We start from the raw sequence: 15,478 nt of genomic DNA, 5'->3' as shown, positions 1-15,478 counted from the left end.
TGGGGGGCTTTGCGGCTTGGCAGCGGTGGAGCCCCCCACACTGGTGACCTCCTATTTTACCTGCAGCACACACACAGCACTCCCACACCTCCATACATGGGTGGGGTCGGGGGGGGGGCGGCCGGTCTTCACCCGCCTGGTCCTCTCAGGGCGGCCGGGCTTATGGGTATCCTGTCGGCTGCGGGAAGGGTCGGGCATACGGCGCTGGGGGTAGGCCGGCTGGGGGGGGGGGTTACTGCGTGGCGGCGGGGGTAGGGAGGGTAACCAGATGATTGTGAGTATATGTGTGTGAGTGCATGGGTAGGACGGACCTGGGGGCTGGCTCGCTGGGACCCTCTGGGGCTTTCCCTCCCCATCACAGAGAGGGGAGGGCACTGAGAGGGTTGGGGAGGGGGGCTCAGATATTATGGCGGGGGGGGGGGGGGGGGGGGGGTTGTAGTGCGTAGGGTTTTAGGGTTATGGGGGGTGGCTGTGGGTGCGTGGCGATCCCTGGGTTGCTAAGGTCGCGTGCCTGGGCTGGCTTGCGGAGACGGGGCGCCGGTCGGGTGGTGGCCGGCTCATGGGTTCCGGGGGCCCTGGCTGCGTCCCTGGCCTTTGTCTCGGTGTCCGGCGCCCGGTGGCCCCAATGGCTGCCGCCTGGTACGGCTAAGCGCTCCTGTCTTGTTGCCTGGGGGCCGGACACTGGGTTCGCTTGTGCCTCTGGGCATTGGGGGGGCCCCTGTAGGGGGGCCCTCTCTGTGCCTGGCTGGTGGGGTGGGCGGTCCCCTCCTCCTCCCCTCCCGGGCTGCCTGGGTCCGGATGCTGGGGGGGCTTCTGGCCTGGGGGGCTCTCCTCCCCTCTCCTGGTCTGGCTGGTCTGGCTGGGTAGGATCTGGCTCCCTTTATGAACACACGGTTCACGTCGGCAGCATGCATGTATCTCCACCCCCACGTGCACGTGCACACTGCCACACTCCCTGTCTGCTTCATCCCTCCTCCTTACCTACAGTGTATTGATGGACAGATTTTTTTCGCTCATCTTAGTGTCAGATTTTCACCTTTTATGTAACATTTGTCTTTCCAGCAGATCTGGTATAATTGTTACAGCTTAAAATAATAACTTATTCAAATCAGTGCTTGTATCCCCCCCCTTTTCACCTTTCTTTCTTTTACTCTCTTCCAACCTCCCCTCACATTCTTCCCCTCTCCCTCCCCACACACACTAAATGTAACAAATAAATAAAAAATAATACGACAAAAAGGGGTTTATACAAATCTACACTCTAGTTTCTTGAAGCTATATAACCTCTTTTTGTGATAGTAAAACCTGTCCAACACAAAAAGCCTTCAGCTCTAATCTGTTTGCTCAGCTGTTAGACAGAACAAGTTAAAAGAAAAAAAAAAAAAAAAAAGGTTCAGAGCACTGTCTAGTGCAGGGGTGTCAAACTCATTTTCACCGAGGGTCACATCAGTATAGTGGTTGTCCTCAAAGGGCCAGATATAACTTATACATGTAACTAAATGTAATCAAAAATAAACATACCTACACCTTAATGTTAAATTACTCATTATTTATTTATTCTAACTGTTTAAAGTGACAATTACAGTTGCATAGAAAACATATGTTTGCTTGTTACTTTAGCATAAATCCTTTTAAATTTTGAACGCTTATTAAAATCCACGTAACTCCATTAATGAAGGATCAAACTGGCCAAGTGAATAAAGAAAAATAGCATAAAACTGAGCTAGAAAGAACATGTATTACACGTGTTACATTTTACAAAAAAAGGCTGCACACAGCCTTGCATCCAACTGATGGTTTGATGACAACAATTTGTCTGCACAAACACATAAGAGCTGCAAACATTGAATAATTACAGCAGCTACACATAAATAATATGTATTCAATTAAATACAATTTTTATTTTAAGAAATCAAAAACCTTTATGCTCTTGCGGGCCACTTAAAATGACATGGCGGGCCAGATTTGGCCCCCGGGCATTGAGTTTGACACATGTGGTCTAGTGGTTCTAGATGACCCAACTCCCAACGTTAAAGTGCCTAGGATAGCACAAGGGTTAAACACTCTCCTGCAAGCTTACAGCCCCTCACATCCCTCAATTATCATTGGAGTGGGTCTTTAAATCAGAGGTTTTTTTACTTACTGGTGTTAATGGCAACATGTTTCCTTGTTTTAGACCAGATTTACCCAATACATTTCATATAAATCAAGTTAAAGTAACACTAGTGGTGATACTAAGTTCATATTCCTTCTTTACTAGTATCAAATGAAAGATAGAAGTTGTTGTGTAAAGTATTTCTTTTAGACTTGAACATCCTGGATGTGATGTTCAACGATTCACAAACACCTTTAACAATTATGGTAAATTGGACAAATGCTAATAAATAAATTGCAAAGTTAGCTTTTAGGAAAGCGGAGTCCAGATTAAGTTGTTATTTTGATCACTGCCAACATATACTTAAGTATCTATGTAGCTGGTTATGGTTTTAACAGAGAAGTTCAAGAATAACAAATCTGCTTTTGTTTTATTTTGAATTTGGTTAGGAGAGGTGTCAAAGTTTAAGAATACAATCCTTCTAAATTAAATTAGATAGGAACTTACATCTTAAAATGCCCTGTGCTGTTTCTTTTTTTTCTTTTTTTTCATTTTAAAAAATGTATTTTAATATTTTGTTGTTGTTCAAGTGTTGTCTGAGGTCTCTCTGTGAAAGAATGTTAAAATTACTGATTTATGAGAGCTGCCTTGTCCTGCACAAGGGGTATTTTGCTGTAAAAACAAATTTTAAATGCTATGCTACAAAAAACATTAAACAAAAAAGAAACTGCTGCTCTGTGACATAGAAATAAGTCTGTTGTTGTTTCTTATTAATTAGCAGAGCAAAATGCTGATCAACCAACTGCAGGAAATCACCGGGATCCAAGACCAACAGGTTCTCTATAAAGCTCTAAAGGTAAGAAGTTATCAGCCACTGATTTATTAAGTTTTAGGCTTTTATTTTGCTAATTCTGACAGCTGATTACACAGAAAAAAGCGACTGCGATAAATACATGGTTATACAAAACAGATAGATTGGATGCGCAAACTAATTATTTCCTAACATTTAAAATTCAAGTGTCATGTGATGCTAAAAAGTTGTTTGTTGGAAAGCATCACTTTCCAAAAAGTGAAATTGACACAAAGATCAACTACACTGTCATTTCCCATGCAAGTGCAGTAAAATTAAGAGGCTCAGACTGAAAAACTGTAAAAAAATAAAATGCTTAAGCATTAACAAATAAAGCAAAAAGATATCAAAGATAATGTGCACTAGTTTATTTTTTAAAGGTTTTTATCTCAAATACAGAATTGTAATTGTATGAATACATGGGCTTCGGAGCAATTAACCATTTAGAAATGTTTGTTAATAGAAAAAAAGAACAATTTGAGAGTTTTTAGTTTCCTCAACAAAAGCTACGTATTATATTTCACACAGTAACCTATTTTAAAATGACAAATCTCTCTAAAAAAAAAAGGTCATTCACTTTTACATTTTTCTCCCTAAACTCTTTAAAAGGCCAGTCATGGAGATGTTGGACATGCAGTTGGTCTGCTAACAACCCCGACTGTGGGGGTTCAGGACCCTGGAGAGCCACAGGAATCAGCAACACCTGGTGAGACCGGCTTTACTTTAAAACTATATGGATACGGTTTGAGAAATATTTTTTTGGAAAAAAAATTTCAACTGCAATCTGTGGCATACCCACTGCCACCAGGAAATAGTTTTATTTTTAAGAAGTTAATATGCTGTTTTCTCTAAAACTAAGGTTTTACAATTATTATTGTTCTAAAAAGAGCACTGATTTTAAATCACAAATCTACTTGAAACCAAGTATGGTGGAGGAAGACTACTCTCATGAGTAATATGTTTTTAAAAAGTAAACTGTCTACTACTTACCTTTGCTTAAATGAGAATCAAAGTCCTCCTATTTGTCTTATTATGTTGGCAAAACTTTATGCTGAAGGCACTTTGTGTTGTTCGGATTATCATACACACAAGTGTAGTCTCTGAAAGGGACTATGATGTTTTTTTTAATAAAAATAAAACACATATCTTTAAAAACAGAAATGGTAAAAAGAGTTCAAATTCATGTCAAACATGTATAACAAGCAAAACAGCTGAAAAAATGTGTGGCAAATACGGTGACTGGTGTTAAAAACTGTTTTTAAAAAAACTTTTCAGAGCATTCCAGCTTATTATATATATAATATATAATAATTTCTCCCCATACTAGAGGGAAATCATCAATGATTGAAATCATCAATCATATACAGTGGGAAATCATTACCATTCAATATCCAAAAACAGTTCTTAGAAAACGAAACTCACAAACTGAGGGGATGTAGGAACTACAAGATCAAACTGATAAGAACCACAAAGAAAGGTTTCTGTGTGTGGGTGTGTGGCACTAAACTTTGGAATGGGTTCAGTAATGAGCTCAAACAATGTTCTAACATCCAAATATTCAAGAAAATGTATAAAGAAGCTCTGATTTCACAATATGAAGATAAGAGGATCAACAGGTGTTTGGATAATTTCAAATACATGTGTGAACTTGATTTTGGTGAAATAATCAAAGCTCTTTTAATTACAACCAATGAGTATTAAACTGTGTAATGTGCAATAATGATTACTAAAATGTCTGAATTACAATCAATAAGCTATTGATCTTCTTTACTTGATCTGCAATGTGTAGCAATAATTACTGGTTTAACGTGATCATGTGTTCTAATGACATTCAATAATTATTACGGACATAACTGTCACTGTTACTGTTTACTGAAATCATGAATGAATGTTTTCTGAAGATAATCAATCATTAATAAGCACTGGATTTTGTTTCTGGAAAATCATCTATCTGATCAGAACCATTTACAAAAACTATGTAAAACTATAAAATGAACTAATTAAGCAGGGATGGGATTATAAACTCACTTCTTTCCACTCCTTTTCAAGCAATATATCAAGCTCTACTTAACTTTAGCTTATCATCACTTGATTTAATTAAGCAAATGTAATTTAAGTGTCATGATTTTGTTTTATTTTCTTTTTTTAATCTATGCATTTCATCATTTCTGTAATAAGTTTAATAAATCTGTGTACATTCTTTAACTAAAATGCTTGAAATCAAACAATCAAATCAAATGAAAAAGCATTTTGAAATAAAGAAAAAAAGAGCCAACCTCTTTCTGAAATGTGTGTGAACATTAAAAGTATTTTTTAACTTCTATACAAAAATAGTTTTTCAACAAAAACTAAATAAAAGACTAAAATGTACAAATAGAAATAAAAAGCACCAAATGAAAAATGCTTTATTTGCTCTGCTACAAGCACTCAAACTGTTTTCTAGCCATTTTTGATTTAAAAAATGTTGTTGTTTTTTTGCTTTTGAAAGTAGCTCAAACTGCGCTTAGTGCATAAACACAATTATTTGACATTAATTTTAACTTGTCTCTTTAGGACTGCCCAAAGATGAGTTGCAGGCCGCCATAGAGCTGAGTCTACAGGAGTCCCACAAGGCCCAGGAAGAAGAGCGAGAATTACACAGGTAATCACATATTATTACTTAATATGTATCCTTAACTTGTGTTTTTTGCTGTTTTTAGATTTTCTCCACAAAATGTTATCTTCTGCCTGCAAATTTTGGAAATCAAACATTTGTCAGCCTCTTTGCTTAAAAAAATATACCTATAAATTGCTTAAAAGTGAACTGATCTAGGCATTCATTCAAGAATTTACTGTAAATTCGAGTATGAAGAAGAGAATTCTTGTGTCATTCTCTCATTTTTTTGTTGTCCCTAAAGTTAGCGGAGTAAATCTGTGTTGGATAGAAGGTTCTGTCGCTGTATTCAGCAAGTTCCCTTGATCACACAGGGCTTTGGAGGCCAGCACAGAAGAAAATGCTGCAAGGATGAAGAGGAAGAGGTGTGAAGCTCAGAGTGAGATGTGCAGTCCTGCAGACTGGATCCGTCAGGATGACTGGCCGGTGGGAATCCGCAATGTGGGAAACACCTGCTGGTTCAGTGCTGTCATCCAGGTGAGGGGGAGGAGCTTATTCACTTTAAAAACAATAAACCCTTTGAGGCAAAAAAGGACCCAATGGTAACATGACAGCCAAAGGACAGCAGAGGGAGGAGTAAGATGGAAGGAGTAAAAACAAACAACTGAATATTTCAAAACTGTTATGAGACTGTCATATTTTTCAGAAAGTAAAGACCTTTAATATTTAGATTTAAGATACAATCAGGACCTCCATTAAACTACCAATAAGGCAAAACAAATGACGGAACTCGATTTGATTTAATTTGATTTATTTCAACCACTAATTGTAGACACACAATAAAAAGAAAAAAAACACACAGATTTATCAAATTCATTACAGAAATAATAAAATGCAGGGATTAAAAAAAACTAAAACAAAGACACACTTGGGTTAAATTTAATTCATAAAATATAGTGATTAAGTAAGATCAAGTAGAGGTTCACCTATTGCTTAAAAAGGAGTTGGAAGAAGCACACTTATATAATCCCACTGAGTTATTTCATTTCATATTTTTGCGTAGAATTAATATTCCGGTTCTACAGAATGCTAAAGAAACATGTTAAATACACCAAAAACACGATTTTCATTGGAGTGGGTCTTGAAATAAATGCTATTAATGTTTATCTTGTTTGTCAATTATTATCAATTCCCTGTATTACCAAGCAGGTCTCCTTATCTATGACAATACTCACTGTCATTTCTCTTTTAATTCCATTTAGCGCAAAAAAGAAACATACAAGCCAGTAATGACATGATATACAAAGAAGACAAAATATATACAATTCTGAGTGTTTTCATAAAAAACAAGCTAATGTACAGGGAAGTGGAAGACCACTCCCAGATAAACAAGGATAAAAAAAAGATGTGTAATACTTTTAAAACAAGACAATAGAGAAGTACAGCAAAACAACATTTCTTAATGTTACCCTTCCCATTTCATAAATCCATATGTTGTGTATTTTGATGACAATGTCACAGTAAGTATTTAGATAAAAGTCTGGTTTTTAATTTAGTTTTGTAAGTTAATAAATAAATTAGGTTATTTATCAGATCTATATGTGTATTCCATGACTTGGGTCTATTAAATTGTATTAAAACACAATGGTATTACATTTAAAGTATTTTGTAAAAATGTTATGTGTTCTTAAACAGTTTGAAACTACTGTCATTGAAGCAATCTCACAAAATTGTTTTGTTTAAAACCTTGATGTTTGGTTCCCAACATGGCTTTAATCAACGTTCAGTCTGTGTCAATGAAAATATTTTTGATCCTGTTTCTATCAGGGTCTCGTGCTAACGAGGTTAAACGTCCATTGAAAAACAAAACCTTTTGCCTAATGAGTGCAAATTGTATTTTTCGGAGCTGCTGATGCTATTACAGGGCCATTACAGACTAAAGTCAGAAAGGCATATCGGATGGCTCTACAGAAACCAGAGGCCTCGCTGTCGGGTTAATTAAGTATAGAGTGGTGTGAGGATGCTGGAGGGGGTGGGGTGATCCTGCGATTTTTTTTTCGTCCCTGTTGATGCTTTTGTATCTGTTTAAAAGGCAAATCCCCACGTAAACAGCTTTAGTGTTTATAAAGACAAATGAAAGGAGGATGTCGCCTTATGTCATCCGAAAATCACCTCTTTTTTTGTGAACATTTTGCCTTTAACTGCAGCTTTGACGAAAACTGATTTGAAATAAAACTACCTAATCAGATTAAAGCAAAGTTACCGCACAATTCGGGTGACAGCTCATATTCCCTAACTTATCTTTTGTGGTATAAGTTACTGTAAAACTGAGATAAAGCGTAATTTAATTTCCCTTTTCAAATGGAAATATTGATCAAGATATTCATGAGTACTTACTGTAGAAGCCTCTAACCCTCACATAGTACTTTATTAACCGCCATGTCCACGTAAAGCTTATCATAAGGCACTGAAGTTACAACAAGGAGTTGTGAAGTGGGTTCCTGATAGCTAAAAGAAAACGTAAAAAACTATCATTTTAATTTGTTATAATAACAAAAATCATTTCCTGTGCAGAAATCGTGACAAATCCAAAACGTTTACTGAAGGGAGCACAAAAATTGTAGACTGAATTATCATCTTTACAATGCTAAAGGTTCTCGTCCCTGAGCCGTCAGAATTTTAGAAATGAAAGTGTGGACGTCTCTTTAGCATCTTTGTGATCTTTCCCACATACAGTGTTCACCCAATAGAGTCATGGTACACTGCAAAGACAGTAGAACACTAATCTTAAGGGGAAAATCACTAGAAAGTAGTAAAATGATCTGTCAATGCATCAAGTCAGGGGTTCTAAAAAATTTAACTGTTTGACAGAATTACTTCAAATTGATTGTTAAACATCCCAATAATAAGTATTTATTTGCTAGTATTTATTTGGAGTTTCTATTAACCTACTGATAGTTCATTAGATGTTCTTAATACAAGTTGTGCCATCTTAATAAAATACTTCTCCAAGTAGATGATTTTTTTCCTTAAATAAAAGGCTTTTAGAAATATTATGAACATTTCTTAAATTTGAGGGTTTTTTTAAGTCTTAAATCGTATTTTTCTATTGGATAGAGAAAGGAATTTTGACTCATTTTAATAACAATTTATGTATTTCTATATCCTAGCTCTTGATGAGACAAACATTTATTCTCTGTGCTGATTTTTAGAGAAGTGTTAAAGAAAATTTTGGATTTGAATTTGGTATTTTCTTATTTCAACCATTCAAAACAAAAACAAAAAAGTCAAAACAAAAGAGATATACATCTATACATCTAACTGATGATGATTAGTCATGATTTGATTGGAAAAAAAATCTAAAAGTATCAGAGAATGATATCCATATATGTACACATCCACATATAAATGATCCTATTATACTTACTCTTAATCAGAAATAGACATATTGTGCTTATACAATACAAGACACAATGAATCAATTAAATGTGAAGTTTGTCAAAAACAGTTAAATTAATAGCTTGAACAGGACTGGAAGGAGCCAAACCTATATAATCTTCCCCCTATTATGTTACTTAACTATTTTATTTGTTTTTTATCATATTTTTATTATATTGATCATATTGATCATGTCCTGGTTCGTATCTTAATGATTACAATCAGTAAAAAATATTCCATTAATTATCATTATTATATTTTTTTTCAGTCAGAGTCCTTGTCACAGTTGAACTAGGTTGCAGATATGATGATGTTAAATAAAAAACAACTTTAAACCTGGTCAAATCTCTTGAATGTCAAAAAACGCAGTTTTAAATCTTCGCAAGGATCAAATAGTTTGCAGTGTAATCTCCTCAGTCTAACATTTTATTGAAAATATTCTGTTTATAACTTGTTTTTTTACAGTCACTTTTCCACTTGCCTGTTTTCAAAAGACTTGTCCTCAACTACCATCTGTCAGAGCGAATCCTGGAGAAGTGTAAGAGCCACGCGGTAAGTCACCTGCTCTCGCCTCTATTTATGAGATGCTTTCATTTTTTTATTTTATGTGAGCTGCATGATGGCTGTGAAGTCTGACTCTGACTTTATGGCAACAGGACAAAAGAAACATAGCTTTCATGCAGGAGCTACGCTGCTTGTTTGCCCTCATGGTAGGCTCAACCCGGCGGTTCGTGGATCCTTCTGCCGCAGTGGAGCTGCTGCGAGATGCCTTCAGGACAAGTGAAGCCCAGCAGGTATAAAACACGTGCAGCTCAGGCTAAAATCCACTTAAAATGACGAAACATGTGTCGATAAGACTGGTCTGGTGGTGTATCAAATTCAAATTTCAAATGAATTTTATTTATATAGCACCTTTCATGTAAAAAAAGCTCAAGGTGCTGTACATAACAACGAACAAAAATGCAGAAAACACCAATCCCTATTCACGCAATAAAATAATTAAATAAGCCCCACACAATAAATTACACAAAAACAATCACAAGTAAAAGAGAAATGACGAAAGACAAAAAAAAGCTAAAGAAGAGAGAACACAGAAGGCGCCGTCTGCCCTGTCCTCCTATTGGCCGGGGTGTCAGCATAGACACAAACATCCCAGCCAAGGGTGGGAAAACACTCGTAAACAGTCTAATTTGGCTAAAAAACATGAAACAAATATGTGTTAATATATACAAAACATAAGAGCAAAAATGTCTAGATTAAACAAATATGTATGTGATAAAATGTCATAAAATATAAGAGTAAAAATTCTAGAAACAAATAAAATGATAATATGATGTGATGAAAAATCATAAAACATAAAAAGAATGAAGAATGAAAAAAAAAAGATATGACATGAAATCTAATTAAAAGCTGATTTAAAAAGGTGTGTCTTTCATTTCTTTTAAAAACCTCAACAGTGGATGAGGCCCTCACATCCTCAGGCAGGCTGTTCCACAGACGAGGTCCGTAGTGTCTAAACGAGGCCTCGCCGCGGTTTTTGTCCTGACCCTTTGGGACCTTCAGCAGGCCTGCACCTGAGGACCTAAGGGCTCTGGGAGGTTCATAAGTTAAAAGCAAGTCAGATATAAACGACCATGGACACTCTTAAAAACTATTAAAATAATTTTTTAACCAACCCTGAAGCTGACAGGGAGCCAGTGCAGATATTTTAAGATTGGTGTAATGTGCTCCCTCTTCCTAGTTCTCTTTAAAAGGCGTGCAGCAGAGTTCTGGACTAGCTGCAAGCGATTTAGTGTAGTTTTCTTTACACCAGAAAGGAGGGCATTACAATAATCTATCCTTGATGTAATAAAAGCATGGATTAAGATTTCAGCACTGGCTCTAGATAGATAGGGTCTCACTCGGGCAATATTCCTTAGATGGTAAAATGCAGATTTATTTCGTTGATTCGCATGTTGGTCAAAGCTAAGATCTGCATCTAGAATCACACAGAGGTTTCTTGCTGTGTCACATGTGGTCATAGAATTGGTTGACAGATAAAATTGGACCCTATCCCACTCAGCTTCAGAACCGATTACCAAGACTTCAGTTTTGTCTTGGTTGAGCTGCTCTCCCATCCACATTTTAATATCTAAAATATAATTTAAAGGGCTATCTATGGGTCCAGTGTCGTCAGGAGACACAACGACATAAAGTTGAGTGTCATCAGCATAGCTATGAAAGTTAATGCCGTGTCTCCTGATGACATCACCAAGCGGAAGCATGTAAAGATTAAAACGTGTAGGACCCAGGATGGAGCCTTGAGGCACCCCACATGTCAGTTTGTGCCTCCAGATGAAAAGTCATTTAAATTAACAATAAAATCTCTATCTGTGAGGTAAGATTTAAACCAATCAAAAGCTGTCCCAGTAATTCCAACCATGCCGTGAAGTCTGTTTAAAAGGATAGAGTGGTCAACTGTGTCGAAGGCTGCACTCAGGTCCAGTAGGACTAAAACAGACACTTTCTTCATGTCAGCATTGGACCTGAATTATGAGTTATTACTGGTCCAAACACAGCAAGTCTTTGTTTCCTTTATAGGATGTCAGTGAATTTACCCACAAACTGCTCGACTGGCTAGAGGATGCGTTTCAACTGGCAGCAAATGGAACGTAAGCAAGATGTTTATGAAATAATATGTCATATTTTTTCACGAGTTATGTAAAGCTTGGCTTTGCTTTCAGAAGTGCAGAAGACAAGCAGCATAACCCCATGGTTCAGCTTTTCTACGGCACTTTTGTAACAGAGCGGAAATGTGGTGGTATGAGGTTTTCAACAGATTTTTATTGCCATTTCTTCAGTATACATTTAGTTTTAGCTTCTCTTTTCTATGCAGGTAAAACATTATGTAATATTGAGCAGTTCGGCCAGTACCCTCTGCAGGTGAACGGCTTCAACAACCTTGATGAATGCCTTGAGGGCGCCATGGTTGAGAAAGAAATTGAACCTTTGCATTCAGATCACAGCGTCACACCTGGGCGTGAGGTGACTAAACATCAATGTCTCTATGTTTGTGTGTTATTTTAAAATGTCCTCATAAATAATCTGTTTTTTTTCCTTTTTTGCAGAGATGGTTCAAAAAGCTACCACCAGTTTTGACTTTTGAACTTTCTAGATTTGAATTCAACACTCAGCTCGGTCGTCCTGAGAAGATACACAAGAAGTTAGAGTTTCCACAAATCATTTACATGGACAGGTGAGTCAGACAGAAGATTCATAAATAAGATTTCTTTGTGCTGTTCCCTTCACACATTAACATATTCAATACGTCCACACATCTTCATGACTGAAAAGGAGCAGTGACAAGTTTTTATTTTATTTCTGACCCTTTTACCATAAAGTTCATTCTTTAAAGATATTTTTTAAATTAAAAGTTTCTGTGAGCAACTTCTCAGAACTTTCTGTTCCAAACTTATATCCCAGCAAAAGAAAAACATGTTTGCTTTAAAATTGTAAGAGCAACTTTTAACTTAAAATCAAATTTACTCCTATGTTGAAGTAAAAACAAATAATTTTTGTAAGCTCTCTGGAATCTCTCTATTTTTGACTTTAAACATGTCTAATAAAGTTTGCTGTTCCACTAAACCTAATAAATAAAGCTTTATGTATATTCCAACTTTATATGTTATATAAATATATGTATTCTGCACTATATGTAACATGAAATTGGTTTTATATCTATTACCCCACATTTCAACAAAGAAGGCAATAACATTGAACAAAATAACATTCTCAGCACCTTACAGGGTAAATAATACTTAACATTTTTAAAACAAATGTAGTTTTAATCACTTTACCTTTAACATATGATAAATGAGGCTCCAAGACAAAGTTTATTCAGAAAATACCTCAAGGATTCTAAACTCAGATATTATTTAATTGTTACTCCTTCAAATGGACAGTTTTACATCCTCTTGTTTTTATTTGCAAAAACTGTAAACATAAACGTTTTTAATATCAATGACAGCTTCTTATTGTTAAACTGATGTTTAAGTTTAACCATTTTAATTTTGATTTATTCTATTAAATGTTTTACATTTTTCAAAAAACTCTACTGTCATTAGAAAAAAGGACAAGTTTCAATACTTTGCAAATGTTATTTAGGTGGACTATACTAACGATTCCAAGGTTAAATGAGCTTTTTATCATAAGAAGTCCTAAATGCAGAATCCAATGGAGTATTAGGGCCACCATAACTATAAAAAAGTAAATACATTTACGAGAATAAAATCGTAAATTTATGAGATGAAGAAGTGTAATTTTATGAGAATAAAAAGTCGGACTTTCACAAGGAAAAACCCACGCTAATCAAAAAATATAGCTAGTTGGTTGTGTCGGCCTTCATTCCTATTATGGAATATAAATCCTTCAATGCAGCCATTATTGGTGATGCCATAAGACTGTAGTTTATATAGAAATCCATTGTGCAATGAAGACTTCGGACCTCTGCTCCTATACTGCCGACGGCGTAAAATTACGACTTTTTTCTCATAATTTTACTTAACTTTATTCTAATAAATGTATTTATTTATTTTAATGGTGGCCCTAATACTCCGTGGTAGCAGAAGGAATCAGAAGAACAGCATAAAGGCATTTCACCAAATCTTACTTTATCCATTTATGGACATTTTTGAGCATAGATATCTTCATAAAAATCTTGAACGGACGAATGAAAGGAGGGGAGAAGTGAAAAGACACAAAGAACAACTTGCAGCTCTTCAACAGAAACTGGAGTGGTATGTCATTCCTACCACAGAGAATAATTTGAACAATTTTACATTTTAGTAAAGCTAACTCTGGGTTTACTAAAGCTTTCTTTTTTATCTACAGTTATAAAAACTTTGGCTCAGGACCTGTCAAATATCCCCTGGCTGACATGCTTCAGTTTGTTCTGGAGTTTGCTACTACAAAACCCACGAGTGTCTCTCCAGCTACTGAGGAGATGAGACTATCTACAGCCTCGCCAACTCCTCCTGCTAGCTTCCCCCACAGTGAAGCCGTACCAAGAGACAGTAGGTATGTTTCTCACCACCAGAGAACAAGCCGATCACTGACTTTTTTTCTCTTCAACAAGCTTTCTGTCATTGAATTTTTAAATAGTAAACTAAACCAAACCAGGATTACCTTAGTTGTGCTGCTCTTTTTAGTGACCCAGAGGAGACTGATGATGGTTTGGCTTGTGGTGTTTCCAACTGCCAACGAACACCCATCTACAAGCCTTTTACCCAATGCAGACCCCCCATTGACTGCCCACCACACCCTGCACCTCACAGCATCACTGAGGAAGAGCTGCACTTTGTTAAAACCTGCCTGCACCGATGGAGGACAGAAGTGGAGAACGAAATAAATGGTACAAAAACACACAATTTTTAAAATCATGTTTTCAGGAGAAATTAATTCATCTCTAATTTTACCTCTTAAGCTTAGGTTTTTCGTCAGAAACATAAATCTGCTTCATCTCTGTGTTCTGTTTTCATTGTGTTTGCCAGAGCTAAAGGCCACCATTGAGAAGGTCACTCAGACCCTCGAGGGCATTTACTCTGACAACAGTCTCTGTCAGGTAAACCTCCAAACTCACCTACTTTACTGTGACAGCGATCCAATTACATATTCACATCCCCACCGTCACAAAGAGCATTGATCAACGATAAACTTTAGCAAAATTGTATCGTTTATTGACAGCAAAGTAGATCTGAATACAGACCAAACGCAAGGTTCAGGCCTTGATCCGGACCAAATTAAGCTGACTAGGTCCGGAACAAACAGTTTTCCCAGTCTGTATACACCCTTAGAAATGAGGAAATTAGACAATCAGAGTGTAGTTTGAGTGTGCATCCGATGGCCCTTCATTGGGTACCTACATATCACCTGCAAATCCTGTGTGTTCAACATTTGAGCGATGTCAGTAAGGGACCAGTATGCGCACCTTACTAACAAACAGGGGCAAGACAGCCTCATAAGTGTGTGATATACCTTATCCTTACAAATACGTCACAATACACTTAAGACACAAATGACAATCCTACATTCCATTTTGTGTCGCACCTTAAAGACCTACTCCAGTGAAAACCTTTTTAGGGTATTTTTAACACGTTTTTGTGATATTTTTCTGAGGATGGAGGACATGTATGAAGAAAATTCAACTTAAAATTGCATTTCTGAGTATTTCTGTGTTCAAATTATTGTGAATCAGGAGCAGATAAAAAAATATCATTGGAAAAACCTTGGAAGTGTGATGCAGAAATCACCAGTGGCATGGCTCCAATCCAGATGCATCCACTTGTAGACCCATGTACGTCTTTGTTTTCCTCGTCAGAGCTGCCATCTGTCTTAAAACTGTATGGCTAGATAGCTCCAATATTGCTCGTCATTTTTGTTGCGCGTGTAATTTGAGGTTGGGGGTGTAAGGGGCTGTAAGCTAGCAGGAGAGAGTGAAAACAAGGGGATGATGGGAAGTAGAAGA

General features: G+C 36.7%; 1 protein-coding gene across 4 annotated transcripts in view; it reads left to right on the top strand.

Moving 5' to 3' along the window:
* LOC101164496 (ubiquitin carboxyl-terminal hydrolase 28) overlaps window positions 1-15,478 on the top strand; it is a 32,795-nt gene that overhangs the window by 1,908 nt on the left and 15,409 nt on the right. For 2 of the 4 annotated variants that reach the window (XM_020709131.2, XM_011483920.3), the window contains exons 2-15: window positions 2,874-2,951; window positions 3,555-3,651; window positions 5,499-5,586; window positions 5,913-6,075; window positions 9,442-9,528; window positions 9,633-9,770; window positions 11,557-11,627; window positions 11,700-11,776; window positions 11,852-12,000; window positions 12,084-12,211; window positions 13,656-13,751; window positions 13,846-14,031; window positions 14,163-14,365; window positions 14,505-14,575. In XM_020709131.2, coding sequence (XP_020564790.1) covers window positions 2,874-2,951; window positions 3,555-3,651; window positions 5,499-5,586; window positions 5,913-6,075; window positions 9,442-9,528; window positions 9,633-9,770; window positions 11,557-11,627; window positions 11,700-11,776; window positions 11,852-12,000; window positions 12,084-12,211; window positions 13,656-13,751; window positions 13,846-14,031; window positions 14,163-14,365; window positions 14,505-14,575 — 1,632 coding nt within the window. The remainder of the gene's footprint in view (window positions 1-2,873; window positions 2,952-3,554; window positions 3,652-5,498; window positions 5,587-5,912; window positions 6,076-9,441; window positions 9,529-9,632; window positions 9,771-11,556; window positions 11,628-11,699; window positions 11,777-11,851; window positions 12,001-12,083; window positions 12,212-13,655; window positions 13,752-13,845; window positions 14,032-14,162; window positions 14,366-14,504; window positions 14,576-15,478) is intronic. The other 2 variants (XM_020709129.2, XM_020709130.2) reach the window with 2 other exon arrangements.

Source organism: Oryzias latipes, chromosome 14 (genome assembly GCF_002234675.1).
Source record: "Oryzias latipes chromosome 14, ASM223467v1".
Classification (NCBI taxonomy): domain Eukaryota; kingdom Metazoa; phylum Chordata; class Actinopteri; order Beloniformes; family Adrianichthyidae; genus Oryzias; species Oryzias latipes.
Note: the sequence above shows the minus strand (reverse complement) of the source record. Positions and strands in the feature narration are given on the sequence as shown.